The 19,661-nt window shown below is 40.5% G+C and overlaps 1 protein-coding gene across 3 annotated transcripts in view; it reads right to left on the reverse strand.

The window, feature by feature from the left end:
- Positions 1 to 4,409: 4,409 nt before the first annotated feature.
- RNMT (RNA guanine-7 methyltransferase) overlaps positions 4,410 to 19,661 on the reverse strand; it is a 37,294-nt gene continuing 22,042 nt past the window's right edge. For all 3 annotated transcript variants that reach the window (XM_024236018.3, XM_024236019.3, XM_054537606.2), the window contains 3 exons: positions 16,508 to 16,609; positions 14,813 to 14,846; positions 4,410 to 9,023 (listed from right to left, as the gene is read on the reverse strand). In XM_024236018.3, coding sequence (XP_024091786.2) covers positions 8,986 to 9,023; positions 14,813 to 14,846; positions 16,508 to 16,609 — 174 coding nt within the window. In that variant the 3' untranslated portion in view covers positions 4,410 to 8,985. The remainder of the gene's footprint in view (positions 9,024 to 14,812; positions 14,847 to 16,507; positions 16,610 to 19,661) is intronic.

The raw sequence follows: 19,661 nt of genomic DNA on the forward strand, positions 1-19,661 counted from the left end.
ATCTGTCTGGTTGAATTCATCTATGAATCCACCTGGCCCTGGACTTTCTGGTTGGCAGGCTTTTTATTACTTATTCAATTTTGTAACTTGTTATTGATCTGTTCAGTGTTTCAATTTCTTCCTGGTTCAATTTTGAAGGGTTGTGTGTTTCCAGGAATTTATCAGTTTCTTGTAGGTTTTTCAGTTTTTGTACATAGAGGTGTTTGTAACAGTCTCTGAGGATTTTTTGTATTTCTGTGGGGTCAGTGGTAATGTCCTCTTTGTCATCTATGTGTTTATTTGGATCTTCTCTTTTTCTTTATTAGTCTAGCTGGAAGTCTAACAGTCTTATTTATTCTTTCAGGGAACCAACTTCTGGTTGCATTGATCTCTTGTATGGTTTTTCACATCTCAATTTCATTCGGTTCAGCTCTGATTTTGGTTATTTCTTGTCTTTTGCTAGCTTTGGGGTTGGTTTGGCCTTGTTTCTTTAGGTCCTCTAGGTATGATGTGAGGCTGTTAATTTGAGATCTTCCTAACTTTTCAATATGGGTGTTTAGCACTGTAAACTTTCCTCTTAACACTCTTCACTGTGTCCCAGATTCTGCTACGTTATATCTTTGTTTTATCATTCATTTCAAATAATTTCTTGATTTCTGCCTTAATTTCATAGTTTCCCCAAAAGTCATTCAGGAACAGGTTAATTTCCATGCAATTGTATAGTTTTGGGTGATTTTCTTAATATTGATTTCTATTTATATTGCACTGTGGCCTCAGAGTGTAATTGATATGTTTTTGCTCTCATGTTTTTTTCTTTCTGAGAATTGTTTTATGGCCAATGTATAGTCAATTTCAGAGTATGTGCCATGTTCAAATGAGAAGAATGTATATTCTGTTGTTGTGTGGAGTGTTCTGTAGTTGTCTATTAGGTCCATTTGCTCAAGTGTTGAGTTCAGGTCTTGGAATATCTTTGTTAGTTTTCAGCCTCAAAGATCTGTTTAATACTGTTAGTGTGGTGTTGAAGTCTCCCACTTTTATTGTGTGGTTATCTAAGTCTCTTTGAAGGTCTCTAAGAACTTGTTTTATGAATCTGGTTGTTCCAGTGTTAGGTGCATATTTAAGATAGTTAACTCTTCTTGTTGATGTGAACCCTTAATCATTGTGTAATGCCCTGGCCTCTTTATGTTTGTTGGTTTAAAGTCTGTTTTGTCTGAAATTAGAATAGCAACCCCTGTTCTTTTTTAATTTGCTTCATACATTTTTCTCCATCCCTTTATTTTGAGCCTATGGGTGTCATTGCATACGAGGTGGATCTCTTGAAGACAGCATACAATTGGGTCTTGCTTCTTTATCCAATTTGACACTCTGTGTCTTTTAAGTGGGGTGTTTAGCCCATTTATGTTCAAGGTTAATATTGATATGTGCAGATTTGATCCTGTCATCATGCTGGTAGCTGGTTGTTATGCAGACTTGTGTGGTTGCTTTATAGTGTCAATGGGCTATGTCCTTAAGGGTGTTTATGTGGTGGCTGTTAACAATATTTTATTTCCATATTTAGTACTCTTTTAAGGACCTCTTGTAAGGCAGGTCTGGTGGTAATGAATTTTCTTAACATTTGTCTGTCTGAAAATAATCTTCCTTCACTTATGAAGCTTAGTTTTGCTGGATATGAAATTCTTGGTTGGAATTTCTTGTCTTTGAGAATGCTAAATATAAGGCCCTAAGCTCTTCTGACTTGCAGGGTTTCTGCTGAAAGGTCCATTGTTAGTCGGATGGAGTTTCTTTTGTAGGTGACCTGCCCCTTCTCTCTAGTGCCTTTAATATTTTTTCATCTTGACATTGGAGAATCTGATGACTATGTGTCTTGGGGATGGTTGTCTTGTATAGTACCTGGCAGGTGTTCTCTGCATTTCCTGAATTTGAATGTTGACCTCACTAGTGAGGCTGGGGAAATTTCCGTAGATGAGATCCTCAAATATGCTTTCCAAGTTACTTGCTTACTCTCTTGTCTCTTTCAGGGATGCCAATGAGCCATAGGTCTTTTAATATAATCCCATATTTCTCAGAGGTTTTGCTCATTCTTTTTTATTCCTTGTTCTCTATTTTTGTCTAAGTTTCAAACATCTGGTCTTCAAGCTCTGAGATTCTTTCCTCAGCTTATCTATTCTGCTATTAATAAATCTGATCATATTATGAAATTCTTGCAGTGAGTTTTTCAGCTCTAGCAGATCTGTTTGGTTCTTTCTTAAAATGGTTATTTATTTTGTCTTTCAGGTCTCATATTGTTTTATTGGATTCCTTCAATTCCTTGGATTGGATTTTGACTTTCTCTTAAATCCCAATGATTTTTGTTCCTATCTAAATTCTGAATTCTGTATCTGTCACTTCAGCCATTTGAGCCTGGTTAAGAAGCATTGCTCGGTTACTAGTGTGGTTGTTTGGAAGGAGGGAGACAATCTGGCTTTTTGAGTTGCCAGAATTCTTGCATTGGTTTTCTCACCTGTGTGTGCTGATGTTCCTTTAATCTTTTGAAGTTGCTGGTTTTTTTTTTTTTTTTTTTTTTTGATAGGGTTTTTTGCTTTTATCTTTTTTTTTTTTTTTTTACGGAGTCTTGCTCTGTTGCCCAGGCTGGAGTGCAGTGGCGTGATCTCAGCTCACTGCAACCTCCACCTCCCGGGTTCAAGAGATTCTCCTGCCTCAGCCTCCTGAGTAGCTAGGATTACAGGCATGCATCACCACGCTCAGCTAATTTTTGTGTTTTTAGTAGAGATGGGGTTTCACCATGTTGGTCAGGCTGGTCTCGAACTCCTGATCTTGTGATCTGCCCACCTTGGCCTCCCAAAGTGCTGGGATTATAGGTGTAAGCCACTGTGCCTGGCCTGCTTTTATCTTCTTTGATGCCCTTGAGGGTTTGACTGTGGTGTAAGTGGCAGCACAGTGGGGGTGTGCGTGTGTCAGCAGAGGTCGGGTACTGGTGGGAGCAGGATAGTGAGACCACCCGTGGATGCCGGCAAATGGTGCAGGGAGGTTGTGGTGGGAGGAGGCTGTGGGTGTGTGGGTGCCCACCGGTAGGGGCCAGTCTGCTGGAGCTCTCTAGCAGTTAGGTATGGTCTGCCTGTAAAGGAGCTTTGTTGGCCTTTACAAAGCCAACACTCTGGTTGGGCATCTGTGGCTGCGCTGCAAATGGGCACGACCAGGCAGGGACCCCCAGAGAGGCCAGCAGATTAGAGGAGCAGGGGCACTCAGGTAGACTGGCCTTGTCCCAAGGGCAAGACCACCCTGCTCTGTCCAGGTCTGACAGTTGACAAAGCCAAAGTCACCCAGAGGAGTGTGGTAAGCCCTAGAGGATGGGTGTCCTTGGTTGTGCTCTGCCGTAGCCATTCCCACGCCAAACTCTCTGGGTTTTGCAAAGGCTGGAGTCCTTTTCCTGCCACTGCTCCAAACAACTCTGTCAGCTTAAATGTCCCTAGGGGTTGTAGGGTTTCCTGCAGTTAGGATTCTGGAGGTCCATGGTGAGAGTGGGTCACTCGTCTATTTAACTCACCCCTTACCCAGGAGCCACTGGGGACCAGGAACAAATCCTAGTGCTCACCTGCCCTGGGCAGGCTTCCCAGCTTCCTTCCCCTTGAGCCCAGTGTATTTTCCTTCTACCCACTCTCAACACCTTCATTCCAAAGATCTGCTCAGAGTGTGCCAGTTTTGATGGTCTGGTCTCTTGGTGAGAGATGCTCTTCCTGGCCCCATCTAGTCAGCCATCTTAGCTCCCTCCCCAACTCTTTTAGATTTCTCCAAGCATTATTGTACTGATCTTCAATGTTCTGGTATTCCTCTGTTTCCACTTCCTGGTTCTGGAGTGTACTGGTATCTTCCCTACACATCTCCCAACACCTGCAGGTAACAGGGTGACAGAGCAAAGGCAAAGGAGCAGTAGAGAGTAACCGAGCAGCGGACATGTAGGGATAGAAGACAAAGGCCCGGTGAGATCCTGCAACACTTGCTTCTGATGAGGGCCTCAGGCTGCCTCCACTCATGGTGGAAGGCAAAGGAGAGCTGGTGTGTAGAGATCACATGGCGAGAGAAAGCAAAAAACGGGGGAGGTGCCAGGCTCTTTTAAACAACCAGGTGTCATTGTTGTTAATCGGCAACAACAATTAACTAGTCCTTGGGAACTAACTGAGCAAGAACTCACACTCCCACCACTGTAAGGCATTAATCTATCCATCAGGGATCCACCCCAATGACCCAAACACCTCCCATTAGGCCCTACCTCCAACACTGGGGATCAAATTTCAACATAAGATCTAGAAGGACAAACATTCAAATTGTAGCACATTCCTAAGCAGAAGTATGTACCTATGTGCACCAAAATTCATGCACTAGAATATCTGGATCAGTACTAGTTTCTAAATGGTAAATGAACCAAACAGCTGTCAGATAAATAGTATGTGGTTTATTTACACAGTGGAATATTATACAACCATGAGAATGAAAAACCATGTACAAATACATGCAACAAAAATCTCACAAACATAATATTGGTGAAAAGAAACCAGATATGAAGAATGCATAATTCCATTTATATATCTCCCCAAACCAGACAGAACTAATCTATGTGCTTAGAACTCAGGATAGTGGTTTCCCTTGGAGAGGTAGTTAACTGGAAGGGAATCTGACGGGGGGCTTCTGGGGGTGCCGATTGTATGCACGTACTCCATTTGTGAAAAATCATTGATGTGTTTCTATAGTCACACTTTAATAAAAAGTTAAACAAAATGATTTGCCTCTGTCTGGATACTCGACTCAAAACTGAAAAAAATGTCTCCTTCGCTCTCAGCCTCTCACTTTGGCTACACTCTCGTACTGGCATTCTCAGCTCCTGCCACTTGCAAATGGTGAGGGTGGGAAGAGAACCCCTCTCCCTGTCATGCAGGGTAAACTAGATTTGCTACAGGTTGGGCTGCTAAAGAAGGAAGTCTACCAAACTGAAATTCAAGTCTTATCTCTGCTTCCCGCCAGTGCACTCAAGTGCTGTCTTGCTCTCTCTAACCCCCTGTCAACAAAGCCCCTTACTAGAAATAAACACTCTTCCCAGGGAACATCTAAGTAAGTATCAACGTTTTGAACCAAAAGAATGCAGCTCTAACAGTTAACATCTCAAGCTGCAGGTGGTGGACGGGTGAGGAGTCATCTGGGCTGACACTCGTGGAGGTATATAACAAGCACTTCGAGGACAGGCCCGACTTGAGGAGGGGGTGTGAAAATCCTGGCTCTCCTTTGGGCAAGTCTGTATCCTCTATGACTCAGTTTCCTCATCATTAAAATGGGAATAATGGTGCTGAGATGTTATAACAATCAAAATGAGTTACCACAGGTGAAGAATTTAGCAAAGTGACTGACTTAGGTAGGAGGCTAATAAACATTAGCTGTCAGCTCAGCTTTGTCCAAGGTATGCTGCCCCCAAAAAATCACAACCCAGGAGAAGTCCAGGGAGCAGGGGACTTTAGGGCTTGCTCAAGTCTCCACAGCCAAACTGTGGAGAGTACCCTTGGGTGTCCTGCGCTTCCTCAATATCGTGGTGAGGCGCAGGCACTAAGGAGTGGAGTGACTTTAGGCCTACATGGGAGCAGAGGACAAACTGACAAGCACAAGAGGGAGGGAAGAACTGACAGTGCCCTGGGATCCAGTCCTGTATGTATCTGCTAAATATCATTACACAAGTGTAGTAGCCTTTGCACTGGTTGCCTTCAAAGAATTAGGAATGTCGTTCTGTCAGAGGGTGGGGAATGAAAACACTTGTCAAGTGTGCAGTGTTTGATATAGCAGCAACTAGGGAGGTTCTAACATCACACACTTGTACTTCCTATTTGACCAACAGGCTATCAAGTACCACAGGCATTTTGGTACAACTTCTATTATCGGGGCCTGGTCCCTGGATTTGGCCTCTATTTTGCAGACCCTAAAGACCCTCTGTGGTGACTGGCTCGAGATAACCCAAATGCACAAGGCCTGAGGTAGACAACAGAAAGTCAGTTTTTCAACAAAAAACAATGTTTGGTAGCTAGAATATTCACACTGGCATTTTCACCCTGCAGGCAGACCTATACAAGTAGCCAAACCTTCATCACAAAGATACCTGAAGAGTACTTGAATACAAATCAAAATGACATAATGGCACTAAGCTAGAAAACAGGCTGAAAAAGAAATTCCCAAGAGAGTTAACAAAACTGGATACCTGGCCATCTCATGGCTGAGCAAGCTTTGTCTTCTTTTCTATGATGCTGACCAATATACTCCCAACTCTGCTCTGATCCTCTACTAACATGTGAAGTCAGACAGCGGTCATGCTCCCTCAATTTCCAAGTGTGGATGGGGGAGCAGGCTGGGAAACTCACTGTGCTGGCAATCTACCTTTCAGTCATTTCAAGAATGCATTAACATAAGTGAGTCTCCACCCAATGTTTTCTCCGGCTGAAGGCCAATTTCTTTGGAGAGTCACCCTGGACCCAGAGAACCTGGCTGGGTACTGAACGCACAGCAGGGCCAAGCCTGATGGTGCAGTGACTCTGCCGAGAGTCACTCTCACAGAATTGCAATACTTTCCACAGGTTAGAACACGGCTCCCTCAGAAGTGGTTAAAAACTGAAAGCTCCTCTCCCTGAACACAAGCCACTAGTGCTTTCTCAAGTATATTCTAGGCCCAAAGAATTCAACATCAGCATTCTTGGTTAAATCACAATCCAGCCATGTTCCCAGATCAATCATCACAATCCCCAGTTCCATCATTCCCACCAATAGCTGGTTAGGTCTTCATTGCTAATTCCATTCTCAGAGGATAAACTGCATGGCAGGTCTGGGAGTGCCCCACTTCACTGAGCTTGTGGCAACAGGTGCTCTTCCCGGCCCAGCGGTGGAAAGCAATGCCCCCCTCATAATAGTTACCATAAGTCCTGAATAGAATACCGAACATTTAGACTGCAAGGTGTGTTGAGGAAAAGTCCTACTAGCTCCCTTCCACCTTGTTGATCCGAGAGGATAGGCAGGGGATGCCTTTTCTAGTCCTCTTCCTAACAGCTCTTAAGTCAATGTCCAGAAACTTAATTGTAACAAGGAGACACAGGGGCTTGGGGCAGGGGGGAGGAGGGTGTGGGGTGGTGGAGGAAGAACTGGTAAGGCAAGAGACAGGCAAAGCTCAAGGAGGAAGGTGGTGCCTGAACACAGTGCCTGCAGGTGTGGCTCCAGGAAGCCTCCCCGACACCAACAACGGTGGGCTCAGTCCCCAGAGCATCTTCTCAGATCTAACCTTGCTCTCTGCTCCTTTCTGTTCACTGAAGGCCTTAGGAACTCTACCTTTCCGTTCTCCCTTCTTTGTATTACCATTGGCTACTCCATCGTTTGGAGGATTCTTCTCTCCCCCAAATTACCCATGGCGTGGAAGAGGTTTCAGGCTAAAAGTACCTGTATTATTATTACCTGTTAATTAAGACCAGTAAATGTGAACAGAGGAAATAATGATGATGCTTTTCCTGTACCTACAAAGCTATCAATATACTTCCTGGCACTGCCCTAGAATGAAAACGAATCTGCATATGTGACAGGAAGACTTCCTTTCCCCCCTTCACTGACACCATTTACAAACCTTTCCTAGCTAATACAGCCACCAGAGTCAGATGCAGTATTACTTATTTCCCAAATGACTTAAGGCAAAAAGACTTATTTTTGTAAACTGGTAACACTTTGTGGAGATTCACAGGCTGCAGAAGGAACTGAAATAAGGAAACCCATATTTTCTTGCCAAAAAGTTTGCAACTCTAACACCAAGAACAGTTAATAGATGTACACTAATGAAGACACTATGTTTTTAAAACAAGTATTGTGAATTACTACAGAAAGCAATGTTTTTGTAAATCATGGCTTAATAATTTAAAAAAGAATACTCAATTGCTCTGCTTCATTCTTGAAGTTTTTCACTACATCTACATCTAAAAACTGGCAAGTTTTCCAAATGGTGGTGTAAAGTAAGGACAACAGTTCACATAAGTACCAGTTTTGGAAAAGCAGTCAATTACACAAGTGACAACTTTAACAATGGCTCCTATGGTGCAAAGTGCTGAGGTTGTAACAGAGGAACAAATATTGCTTATTTCTGAAGTGGGTACACGGCATCAGATGGTGAGAATATTCCTATTGCAGTTCCATGTATAAATTTGGAAAAAATGTGCAACATGTTTACATGGGAGGGATTTTCACTGAATTTTGAGAAAAATAACTATGGCACCATTTGTTCAATGAAGAAAGGTAAATGTGTCTAATCACAATCTTGATAACTGGAAACATTAATTGCTATGGTAGCAATTTCTCAAAAGAAAGCCCCAAAATTTCAAAATTCGATGCTGCCACTTAAAATGTTCTAACCAGCTCCTGAATTGCAGCATATTAACGATTATTTCAAAATGCAATAAATTGCTAAAATTTTAGCTAAGTAACTTTTATGAGCATCTGAAATTGAGTTTTAAACTTATAACTTTAGCAATACATATTGAACACTTACATTCAACTGTATAGACCATTAAATGTTGAAAAATGCTATATAACAAAACCATAGAAATGAGCACACTATGAAAATGATCTCTGACCAATTCTACAACTGCAATAAATTGAATACCGTAAACACACACAGGACAAATCTGAGCACTGTGGAAAGAGTTTAGTTGTTTTAACAAGTCATATTATATTTTTATGAGCTAAGATCATAGAAGCAAATGCAATTCTTAGAACATTACCTAAAAATAGATTTTTAAAGACAGAGGTCCCAACTCATTCTTATATACACATGCAAAAGTTCATCTGTCACAGACAGCAAATGTTGAATTTCTACATTGGAGTTTCTGGCAGTATCCTGCATTTAGAACTAAAATCAACAAACAGAGAAATATCAAATATATCGAGATGAGTTTTCAAATTTGTGCAGGACAGAACACGGCCCCTCTGGGACTACTGCCTATGTGCTCACTGCTGTTTCTCAAAGGCAAACACCAAGTAAATACCTAAAGAGGAAATAAATAAGAGTTTAGTTTCTCATATGATTACAATAAATAAAACAACCTGTCTTGTTCATAATTTGGTGAACATTCTTAGGCTCTCAAGCAGCTTCTGAAGAAGAAAATCCCCGTTAATTCTAAGAGCTCCTCTATTATTTGAATCATTTTTAGGCAGACATGGGATGGTATTTGTTTACTTTAAAACAATTATCTACTTACTATAATACTCAGTGACATTGCAGCCCATGGGAAAACCAGTTCAACAGCTCTAAAAATCAGTTTAAGGTAAGAAAAATAAAACTAAATTAAAAATAACAAATTAAAATTATAATAAAATTAAATTTTAAATAATAAGTATAATAAAACTAGAATTAAAAATATTAAAGATATTTTAGAAAACTAGAATTAAAGGAACATACATAACATGACATGTTAACAATTCACCCAATTATCCAATTACTGTGTTGTAGGGCCTTGTGAAGAAAGTAAGCCAAAAGTTCTACGACAATTAATACTTGAGATATTATTTCTATTTCTGCATGTATTGGCCCCAAGAGCTCTCTCCCTGAAATAAGGTTTCCTGCTTTGACTCAAAGACAGCTAAATTAATTTAGGATTCCTTGTTCTGAATCAAGTTGAAACCTATTAAAGGCATACCTAGCTTTATTTAGCTTTACCAATTGGTGTTTTTTACAAATTGTAGGTCTGTGGCAATACCATATCAAGCAAGTCTACTGGCACCATTTTTCCAACAGCACATGCTCGCTTCGGGTTTTTATGTCACATTATGGTAATTCTTGCATTATTTCAAACTTTTCCATTATTATTTGTCATGATGATCTGTAATCAGTGATCTTTGCTGTTATTCATGTAATTGTTTTGGGGTGCCACAAACTTTATAGAGGTGACTTTATAAGATGGAGAACTCATAAATGTCATGTGTGCTCTGACTGCTCCACTAATCAGCTGTTCCCTCATCTCTCTCCCTCCCTCTCCTTGGCCTCTCTGTTCCTGGAGATATAACAATATTGAAATAAGGCCAGTTAATAATCCTACAATGGTCTCCACATGTTCAAGTGAAAGGAAGACTTGCACATCTCTCACTTTAAATCAGAAGCTAGAAATGATTAAGCTTAGTGAAGAAGGCATGTAAAAAGCTAAAATAGGCAAAAAGCTAGGCTTGAAATCAGCCGTTATGAATGCAAAGGAAAAGTTCTTAAAATAAAAGTCTACTCCAACAAACATACTGGAATAAGAAAGCAAACAGCCTTACTGCTGATTTTCAGAAAAAGTCTGAGTGGTCTGCAAAGATCAACCAGCCACAACATTCCCTTTATCCAAAGCCTAATTCAGAGGCCCTAACTCTCTTCAATTCTATGAAGGACGAGAGAGGTGAGGAAACTGCACAAGAAAAGTCCGAAACTAGAAGTTGGTTCAGGAGGTTTAAGGAAAGCAGCCACCTTCATAATGTAAAAGTGCAAGATGATGCAGCAAGTGCTGATGTAGAAGCTGCATCAAGTTATGCAGAAGATCTAGCTAAGATCATTGATGAAGGTGGCTACACTAAATAAGATCTTCAATGAAGACGAGACAGTCTTCTATTAGAAGATGCCATCTAGGACTTTCATAGCTAGAGAGAAGTCAATACCTGGTTTCAAAGCTTTGAAAGACAGGGTGACTCTCCTGTTAGGGACTAATGCTGCTAGTGACTTTAAGGTGAGGCTAATGCTCATTATCCTTCCAAAAATCCCGAGGCCCTTAAGAATTATGTAAAATTTGCCCTGCTCATGCTCTATAAATGGAACAAAGCCTGGATGACAGCATATCTGTTCACATCACGGTTTACTGAGTATTTTAAGCCCACTGTTGAGACCTACTGCTCAGAAAAATAAAATTCTTTTCAAAATATTACCGCTCATTGGCAATGTACTTGGTCACCCAGGAGGTCTGATGAAGATGTACAAGGAGATTAATGTTATTTTCATGGCTGCTAATACAACATCCATTCTGCAGCCCATGGATCAAGGGGTACTTTTCATTTTTAAGTCTTATTATTTAAGAAATACATTTTGTAAGGCTATAGCTGCCATAGACAGTGATTTCTCTGATGGATCTGGATGAAGTAAATTAAAAACCTGATGGAAAGGATTCCCCATTCTAGATATCATTAAGAATTTTCATGCTTCATGGGATGAGGTCAAAATAACAACATGAACACAAGTTTAGAAGAACTGGATTCGAACCCTCATGCATGACTTCAAGGGGTTCAACACATCGGTGGAGGAAGTAGCTGCAGACGGGATGGCAACAACAAGAGAACTAGAATTAGAAGTGGAGTCTGCAGATGTGACTGAATTGCTGCAATCTCATGATCAAACTTGAATAAATGAGGAGCTGCTTCTATGGATGAGCCTGAGATAGAATCTACTTCTGGTAAACACATTGGGAACATTGTTGAAATGACAAGGATTTCGAATATTAATATTACAAAAACTTGGTTGATAAAGCACCAGTAGGGTTTCAGAGGAGAGACTCCAATTTAAAAATACGTTCTACAGTGGGTAAAACGCTATCAAACAGCACTGCATGCTACAGAGAAATCTTTTGTGAAAGAATGGTCAATCAATGAGGCAAACTTCATTGTCTTAACTGCCACAGCCACACCAATCTTCAGTAACCACCATCCATCAAGAGTATTTCCGCCATGGAGGAAAGACCCTTCGCCAGCAGAAAAGATTCAGATTCACTGAAGATTCAGATGATCATCAGCATTTTTTTTTTACCAATGAAGTATTTTTAAATTAAGGTATGTACATTGTTTTCAGACACAACACTACTGCACACTTAACAGACTACAGTAAACATAACTTTTATATGCACTGGGAAACCAAAAAATCTGAGTGACTTGCTTTATTGTGGTGGTCTAGAACTGAACTTGCAGCATCTCCAAGGTATGCCTGTATATCTTCTAACAAAATACCAATAGATTTTAGGGCAAGAAAATACCTGAAAAGGTGACAAATCCTGAAAACATCACAAGGATGTTTGGGGCATGTGCTAGGATACTCAACAGTGAGTCAAGATCAAGTCCATCTAAGCTGGAGGCCTCACTCCTTGAGATGACTTTTTTTGAAGGGAGGGTAGATGAACACAGCTAACTGCCTGATGGCCTCCCAAGACTCCAGCTTCTTGCTCTTCCAACCCAACTTGTACATTAATACCATAGCAGTTTTTCCAAAATACTACTTTGGTCATGCTACTATCTGCTCCTTATTTACCGGTTCCCAATTTCTTTTCGTTGAAATGAAATGTGGCTAGTAGCACAGTGATAGGATAGAAAACAGGCAGGGTGTTCATCAATTCTGTGGTGTTGTCAGAAGGTAAGGAGACAAAGCAGTCCCCAGCACTTCCAGCACATCAGCGTGCACAGCATGTCAGCACTCACAGCTGGCCAGTATCACTCATGCTGTCCCCCACTCTGTGTGACCTTTGTGCAGTCCAGCCCTGCCAAATCCCACCCCCCACACGCCCATACCAACTGCAAACAACCCCTCAGTCCTGTCCTGTCCTCATTTAGGGTCATTTGAAACCACTAACATGCTAGAGTCTGATTTTCAATACATAATAGCAACTTTCTTTCTAACTTGAAACTCCTAAAAAGTCCCACTTCTTGTATAAAATGCCTTTTATGGAGGCATTTCAATTGGGATTTAAAAAAATCAAATCGTGAACCACTTCCACTTCCAGAAATAAATCAATAGCAATTCTCTCCTTTCTCATTTAAAGCCATCTTCTAGAGGAGCAGTGGCTCTGGTGATAGCTTAATGATCAGACCAGTAGAAGTCTAAAATGTACCCTGGGCCTTTTAGACTCGTGATGGCATGCAAAATACACTCAACCCACGAAGCCCTCTAGCTTAGAACAGAGCAATTCATCAAACAGCCAAACAATCCTGGGGTGCCACACCCGAGGTGCAATTTGGCCACTGCTCTCTTTGCATGTCCAGCCCATCTCTTCCAATTGTCTGGGGCCATCTAATTTTTCATTTGTACATGATGACTAAAGTCCACACTTAATAATATAAAAATACAGTTCTAAGCCACAGCCAGTACCGCCATCATGACTCGTGATCAAAATTTACACTCTACTTTGGGACCAGCAGGATGTCTAAGACAGGCAACCAGTCTCCACTGCAGGGAAAAAGTAATAAAATCCACAGTTTATGCACATGCTCACCAGTGTGTCAAGCATGATCGTATGTGTATAACATCCTCCAGTCTGATTTCCAGTAATAGTACCAATGTTCAGAGACAAATAGCCTCAAAATACTGGTCTTGCTTGTCTCCCTTCCTCTTCTTCTCTATCCAACTCAGGAAGTCTTACTAGATTTTCCTTTTGCCAGGCTTCCATGAAACCATAGTTAAAATGACAGATCACTTAGGTAAGCTAACCACAGGTTAGCTCTGTGATCTTAGCTAAGTTGTTAGTTTTCTTATCTGTGAAAGGAGACATAATACTCTACTCATAAAGTCATTGTGAGGATTAAATGAGTTGCAACATGTGAGTTATTACAAGGATTAAAAACGTTACACGCACCTGCACGTGTTCAACACTCAGTAATATCAATATTATTACTACATCCCAGATGTCATTGGTTTAGTTTTCATTAAGCTCTCTTTCACCTTTGTTCCCCACTACAGTATCATTAGCACTTAAAAGTTTGCCTAGTAGTGTTTATTTGTGCCTGTTCCTTCCATTACAGTGTAGACTTCTAGAAGGTAGATTTAACATCTTTATTTTACTTTACCTCTCACAGAACTTCATGTAAATCAATAATGTTTATCAAATGGATTGTCCTTAATGACCACTTGTGCCTCAACATCATCAACAACCATGTAAGGGGATTCCTACAGTAACAATGAGGCTCTGCGACCTGACTTCCTCAACACCCACTGCTGAAGAATCACAGGCCTTCACAGATTTGCTGTGCTTCTGGCTTCTCTTCTGAACACAGAAACTTCACTTCAGAATATCTTCGCACCACATTTGTCCCCTATCGTGCACACCTCTAACACAACCTGCTCATGGATGTTTCATTGAATGTTCTAGTATTATTGCGCCTTCACTGTCACATCAGAGTGGCCAAATAAAAAAAAGACATGCAAGTATTCTATAAGCCAAAAGTTCCACTAGAAATCTGAGGTAAACACTTCAAATGGAGATGGCTACTTAGTAACAAATAGGCAACGAGAATGTTTACACATGCTCACTAAAGTTTATGCTGAGGAAGACCCTGTGTACAGCATATCTTCTCTTGGCACTACACAGCTGTGCAAGAAAGGAGGATTAGACATATGTAGAGATATATGTATTTGTGTGTGTGTGTAAACACAAATACAACCTAAAATGTCAGAAAAACTCAAAGTTTTCAGATTTTTTTTTGAGAGAGTCTCGCTGTGTTGCCCAGACTGGAGTGCAGTGATGTAATTACAGCTCACTGCAGCCTTGACTTCCCAGGCTCAAGGAATCCTCCCACCTCAGCCTCCTGAGTAGCTGGACTACAGGCACATGCCACCATGCCTGGCTAATTTTTTTGTATTTTTGGTAGAGACAAGCATTTGCCATGTTGCCCAGACTGGTCTCAACTCCTGGGCTCAAAGAATCTGTCTCGGCATCACAAAATACTGAGATTACTGGTGTGAGCCACAGTGCCCAGCCTTTTTTCAGGTTTTAATGATCACTTTGAAACAGGACCTTTGAAATTATCAGTTAATCTATGCTGATGATATACTCACTTGTAGCTTCCCATTCTGATTTACTTAAGGTTCCCTAAAATTACAAAAGAGAAAAAGAAAATTTTAGTTCAATATAGAAGTAAACATATGCTTATTTCTAAATAATGGGCAGAGATGGCCAAAAGACCCTAACTTCACTGTAAATACACATTCGATTCACTGTTAATCACATTGTGACCTGAGCATATAAAAGAAATCAGTGAGATTAACTTTGAAAGTCATCTTCTCACACTTTTATCCTCCTGCCAAATTCTCATCCAAAGGGTGAATGTGTGTGAAGAGGGCATAGTGTGTGTGTGTATGTGTAACTGGAAAATGCATCTATCTTGTATTCTTTTTTTTTTTTTTTTTTGAGACAGAGTCTTGCTCTGTCGCCCAGACTGGAGGGCAGTGGCGCGATCTCGGCTCACTGCAAGCTCTGCCTCCTGGGTTCACGCCATTCTCCTGCCTCAGCCTCCCGAGTAGCTGGGACTACAGGTGCCTGCCACCACGCCTGGCTAATTTTTTGTATTTTTAGTAGAGACGAGGTTTCACCGTGTCAGCCAGGATGCTCTCAATCTCCTGACCTTGTGATCCGCCTGCCTCAGCCTCCCAAAGTGCTGGGATTACAGGCATTGAGCCATCGCGTCCGGCCTATCTTGTATTCTTTCTTTTTTTTTTGAGACGGAGTCTGGCTCTATCGCCCAGGCTGGAATGCAGTGGCGCAATCTCGGCTCACTGCAAGCTCCGCCTCCTGGGTTCACCCCATTCTCCTGCCTCAGCCTCCCGAGTAGCTGGGACTACAGGGGTCCGCCACCACGCCTGGCTAATTTTCGTATTTTTAGTAGAGGCGGGGTTTCACTGTTAGCCAGTATGGTCTCGATCTCCTGACCTCATGATCCACCCGCCTCAGCCTCCCAAAGTGCTGGGATTACAGGCGTGAGCCACCGTACCCGGCCCTATCTTGTATTCTTAATTTGGAAAATGAAAAAATAAAAAAGGCCTATCTTGAAACATGAAACAGCACTGGTGGAAAAAATACGATTTTTGTGTTTTTTCAAAGGAATAACAAAATAAAGTACATATTACACAAAGCAAATAAATTATATTTATGTAGCTATCAAAATATTAAAGATATGTGTTGCTTTGCACACACCATTAACTATAATAACAAGATCTAGTGGCAGTTCTAGTGATGTGATTTTTCCAGACGTGATAAATGAAAACAATATTCTAAGATATTAGCAAAAATGTGCTATGAAAATATCTGTAATTTCTACTGATGACAAAGTCACAGCAGCAGCTAATACCACTGTGGTACTATTGTAGTAATCATTTTAAAAATGTAAACTTTTACACAGAAATTAGTATAAGTGAACATGTAATTTTTTCCCATTTAAATTCCTGGACTGCTGAATTCTATGTATGAAATGCTGTGATTCATTGGTGCCTACATTAGCAGGGAACTTGCACACCAAGCCTATAATTTTTTCACTATCCTCACTGCCTTAGATATAGCACTCCATTCTCAGTCCATTGAAATAAATTTTATTCCATATTCTGTGGTTATAACAAGTCAACATCACTTAGTGGAAACAACTGATTTGTAAGTCAGTGAGCCCAAGTATTGTAAACAAGTGAAATAATTTCCTGTCTCCATATAAGCATGTTATTTTTTTCATTCTCTATAAAATACTTTCATAAATTAAAACTTACCAAAGGTAACCTTACTTGACTGTTCTTCATGTACTTTGCTGCATGTTCATAGTCATCCACCTTCTCAGAGACAAGTTTAGAACTCTCATTTGCAGGATATGGCTGGGGAAACAAATGAAAGTCCTAGTTACAATAATTGAAATTTACAATTCAGAATTAAACACGCTAAATCACTGAAATAACATAATTAAGAGAATAATCCGTAAGTACTACTTCAGGAATACAAACTATACATACTTTTGAAATACAGAAAAAAACAAAAAGAATCCTCTCTTAAACCAATTTTTTATTTATTATACTAGGGTATATTATTCTAGGGTACATATGCAAAACATGCAGGTTTATTACATAGGTATATATGTGCCATGTTGGTTTCCTGCACCCATCAACTCATCATTTACATTAGGTATTTCTCCTAATGCTATACCTCCCCCAGGCCCCCACCCACGACAGGCCTCGGTGTGTGATGTTCCCCACCCTGTGTCCATGTGTTCTCATTGTTCAACTCCCACCTATGAGGGAGAACATGTGGTGTTTGTTTTTCTGTCCTTGTGTAAGTTTGCTTAGAATGATGGTTTTCAGCTTCATCCATGTCCCTACAAAGGACATGAACTCATTCTTTTATATGGCTGCATAGTATTCCATAGCGTATATGTGCCACATTTTCTTAATTCAGTCTATCATTGATGGACATCTGGGTTGGTTTCATGTCTCTGCTACTGTGAATCAGTGCCGCAATAAACATACGTGTGCATGTGTCTTTATAGCAGCATGATTTATAATCCTTTGGCTATATACCCAGTAATGGGATTGCTGGGTCAAATGGTATTTCTAGTTCTAGATCCTTGAGGAATCGCCACATTGTCTTCCACAATGGTTGAACTAGTTTACAGTCCCACCAACAGTGTAAAAGCGTTCCTATCTCTCCGCATCCTCTCCAGCATCTGTTGTTTCCTGAATTTTTAACGATCGCCATTCTAACTGGCGTGAGATGGTATCTCATTGTGGTTTTGATTTGCATTTCTCTGATGACCAGTGATGATGAGCATTTCCTCATGTGTCTGTTCGCTGCATAAATGTCTTGTTTTGAGAAGTGTCTGTTCATATCCTTTGTCCACTTTTTGATGGGGTTGTTTTTTTCTTGTAAATTTGTTTAAGTTCTTTGTAGATTCTGGATATTAGCCCTTTATCAGATGGGCAGATTGCAAAAATTTTCTCCCATTCTGTAGGTTGCCTGTTCACTCTGATGATAATTTCTTTTGCTGTGCAGAAGTACATCTAATTTAGTTTAATTAGATCCCATTTGTCTATTTTGGCTTTTGTTGCCATTGCTTTTGGTGTTTTAGTCATGAAGTCTTTGCCCATGCCTATGTCCTGAATGGTATTGCCTAGGTTTTCTTCTAGGGTTTTTATGGTTTTATGTCTTACATTTAAGTCTTTAATCCATCTTGAGTTAATTTTTATATAAGGGGTAAGGAAGGGATCCAGTTTCAGCTTTCTACATATGGCTAGCCAGTTTTCCCAGCACCATTTATTAAACAGGGAATCCTTTCCCCATTTCTTGTTTTTGTCAGGTTTGTCAAAGATCAGATGTAAACTAGCATCTTTTTTTTTTGAGACAGAGTCTTGCTCTGTCTCCCAGGCTGTATTGCAGTGGCAGGATCTCCACTCACTGCAACCTTGGCCTCCCGAGCTCAGGTGATCCTCCACCTCAGCCTCCTGGGTAGCTGGGACTACATACACAAGCCACTGTGCTGGCTAATTTTTAAAAAATTTTTTATAGGGACAAGGTCTCAGTATGTTGCCCAGGCAGGTCTTAAATTTCTGGTCAAAAAGAATTCTCCTACCTTAGCCTCCCAAAGTGCTGAGATCACAGGTGTGAACCACCACATCCAGCCTTATGGTCAACTTTTATCACAATCTTAGGATATTCACAGCTGGAAGAAGCTACATAATTTAATCACCACCAAGAACCATTTAGCAGCAAACACTTGCACCTTCTCTACGGTTAGCCAAAGGCTTTGTATATATAAATACAGAGCTTAAAGATGTCATAAAAAGAGCTAAATATTAAAATGATGGCAATTTAACAGCCATGAAAAGCATAAATAGCAATTACAAATAATACACAAATAAAAAAGTCAAGTCAACATAGAACCCTGTTTAATAATCCAGCCTCCAAAATACAGACACTTCCCATATTTACCTAAGACTCTGGAAAAGGGTCAGAAAAACATGCTGCGTTTTTAAGGGTATGCTGGCCAAATGTTTATCCAAGTTACTTCAAGTGCTATTTTTAATCCATTTTAAGTGATATCCCTTTATAGTATCTGCATTTTGCCTTTTAATACATGTAAATCAGGCCTGACTCGGTAGGTCATGCTGTAACCCCAGCACTTTGGGAGGCCGAGGCAGGCAGATCACTTGAGCTCAGGGGTTTGAGACTAGCCTGGGCAACATTTCAACATCCTGTCTCTACATAAAATACAAAAAGTAGCCAGGTGTGGTGGCACACGCCTGTAGTCCCAGCTACTCAGAAGGCGGGGGTGAAAGGATCACTTAGGCCGGGTTTGGGTGAGGCTGGGGGGGAGGGGTCGGGGGGAGGGGTAGCAGTGTGCCAAGATGCCAAGATGGTGTCAGTGCACTCCAGCTTGGATGACAGAGTGAGACTCTGTCTCCCCCACTCCCTCACCAAAAAACAAACCAGATACATGCAAATCAAAACACAATAAATTACATAAAACATTTAATAGAACCATCTACTCTACAAAGTTTATATTTTTAATAATTCATTTATAATTCTTTATAATTGTCTTATTGCAATAAACCAGCTAGAAAGGAAGCACTTTAAACTTACAACTCCCTAATAAACTTTTAAGAAAGTGAGCTATGAATATCTGCTTTGCAATCTTCTTTGTCTCTTTTCTTTATAAACATCCTGCAGCAAGTTTAGGCATTAGAAATTAACCTATTTATTTGCTGTTTTAAAAGTATTCAGCTATTTGGGACTGCTGTATCATTAGCATAAACCACTTTACTTTCTATCACATCCCAACACAGGGCTGTAAGACAGAACAGACTATCAATCAGTTTTTTTTGAACTTTAATTCCACATATTGTAGTTTTACCGTATCACAAAGCTTCAGAACTTCAT

The sequence above is a fragment of the Pongo abelii genome, chromosome 17, assembly GCF_028885655.2.
Source record: "Pongo abelii isolate AG06213 chromosome 17, NHGRI_mPonAbe1-v2.0_pri, whole genome shotgun sequence".
Classification (NCBI taxonomy): Eukaryota; Metazoa; Chordata; class Mammalia; order Primates; family Hominidae; genus Pongo; species Pongo abelii.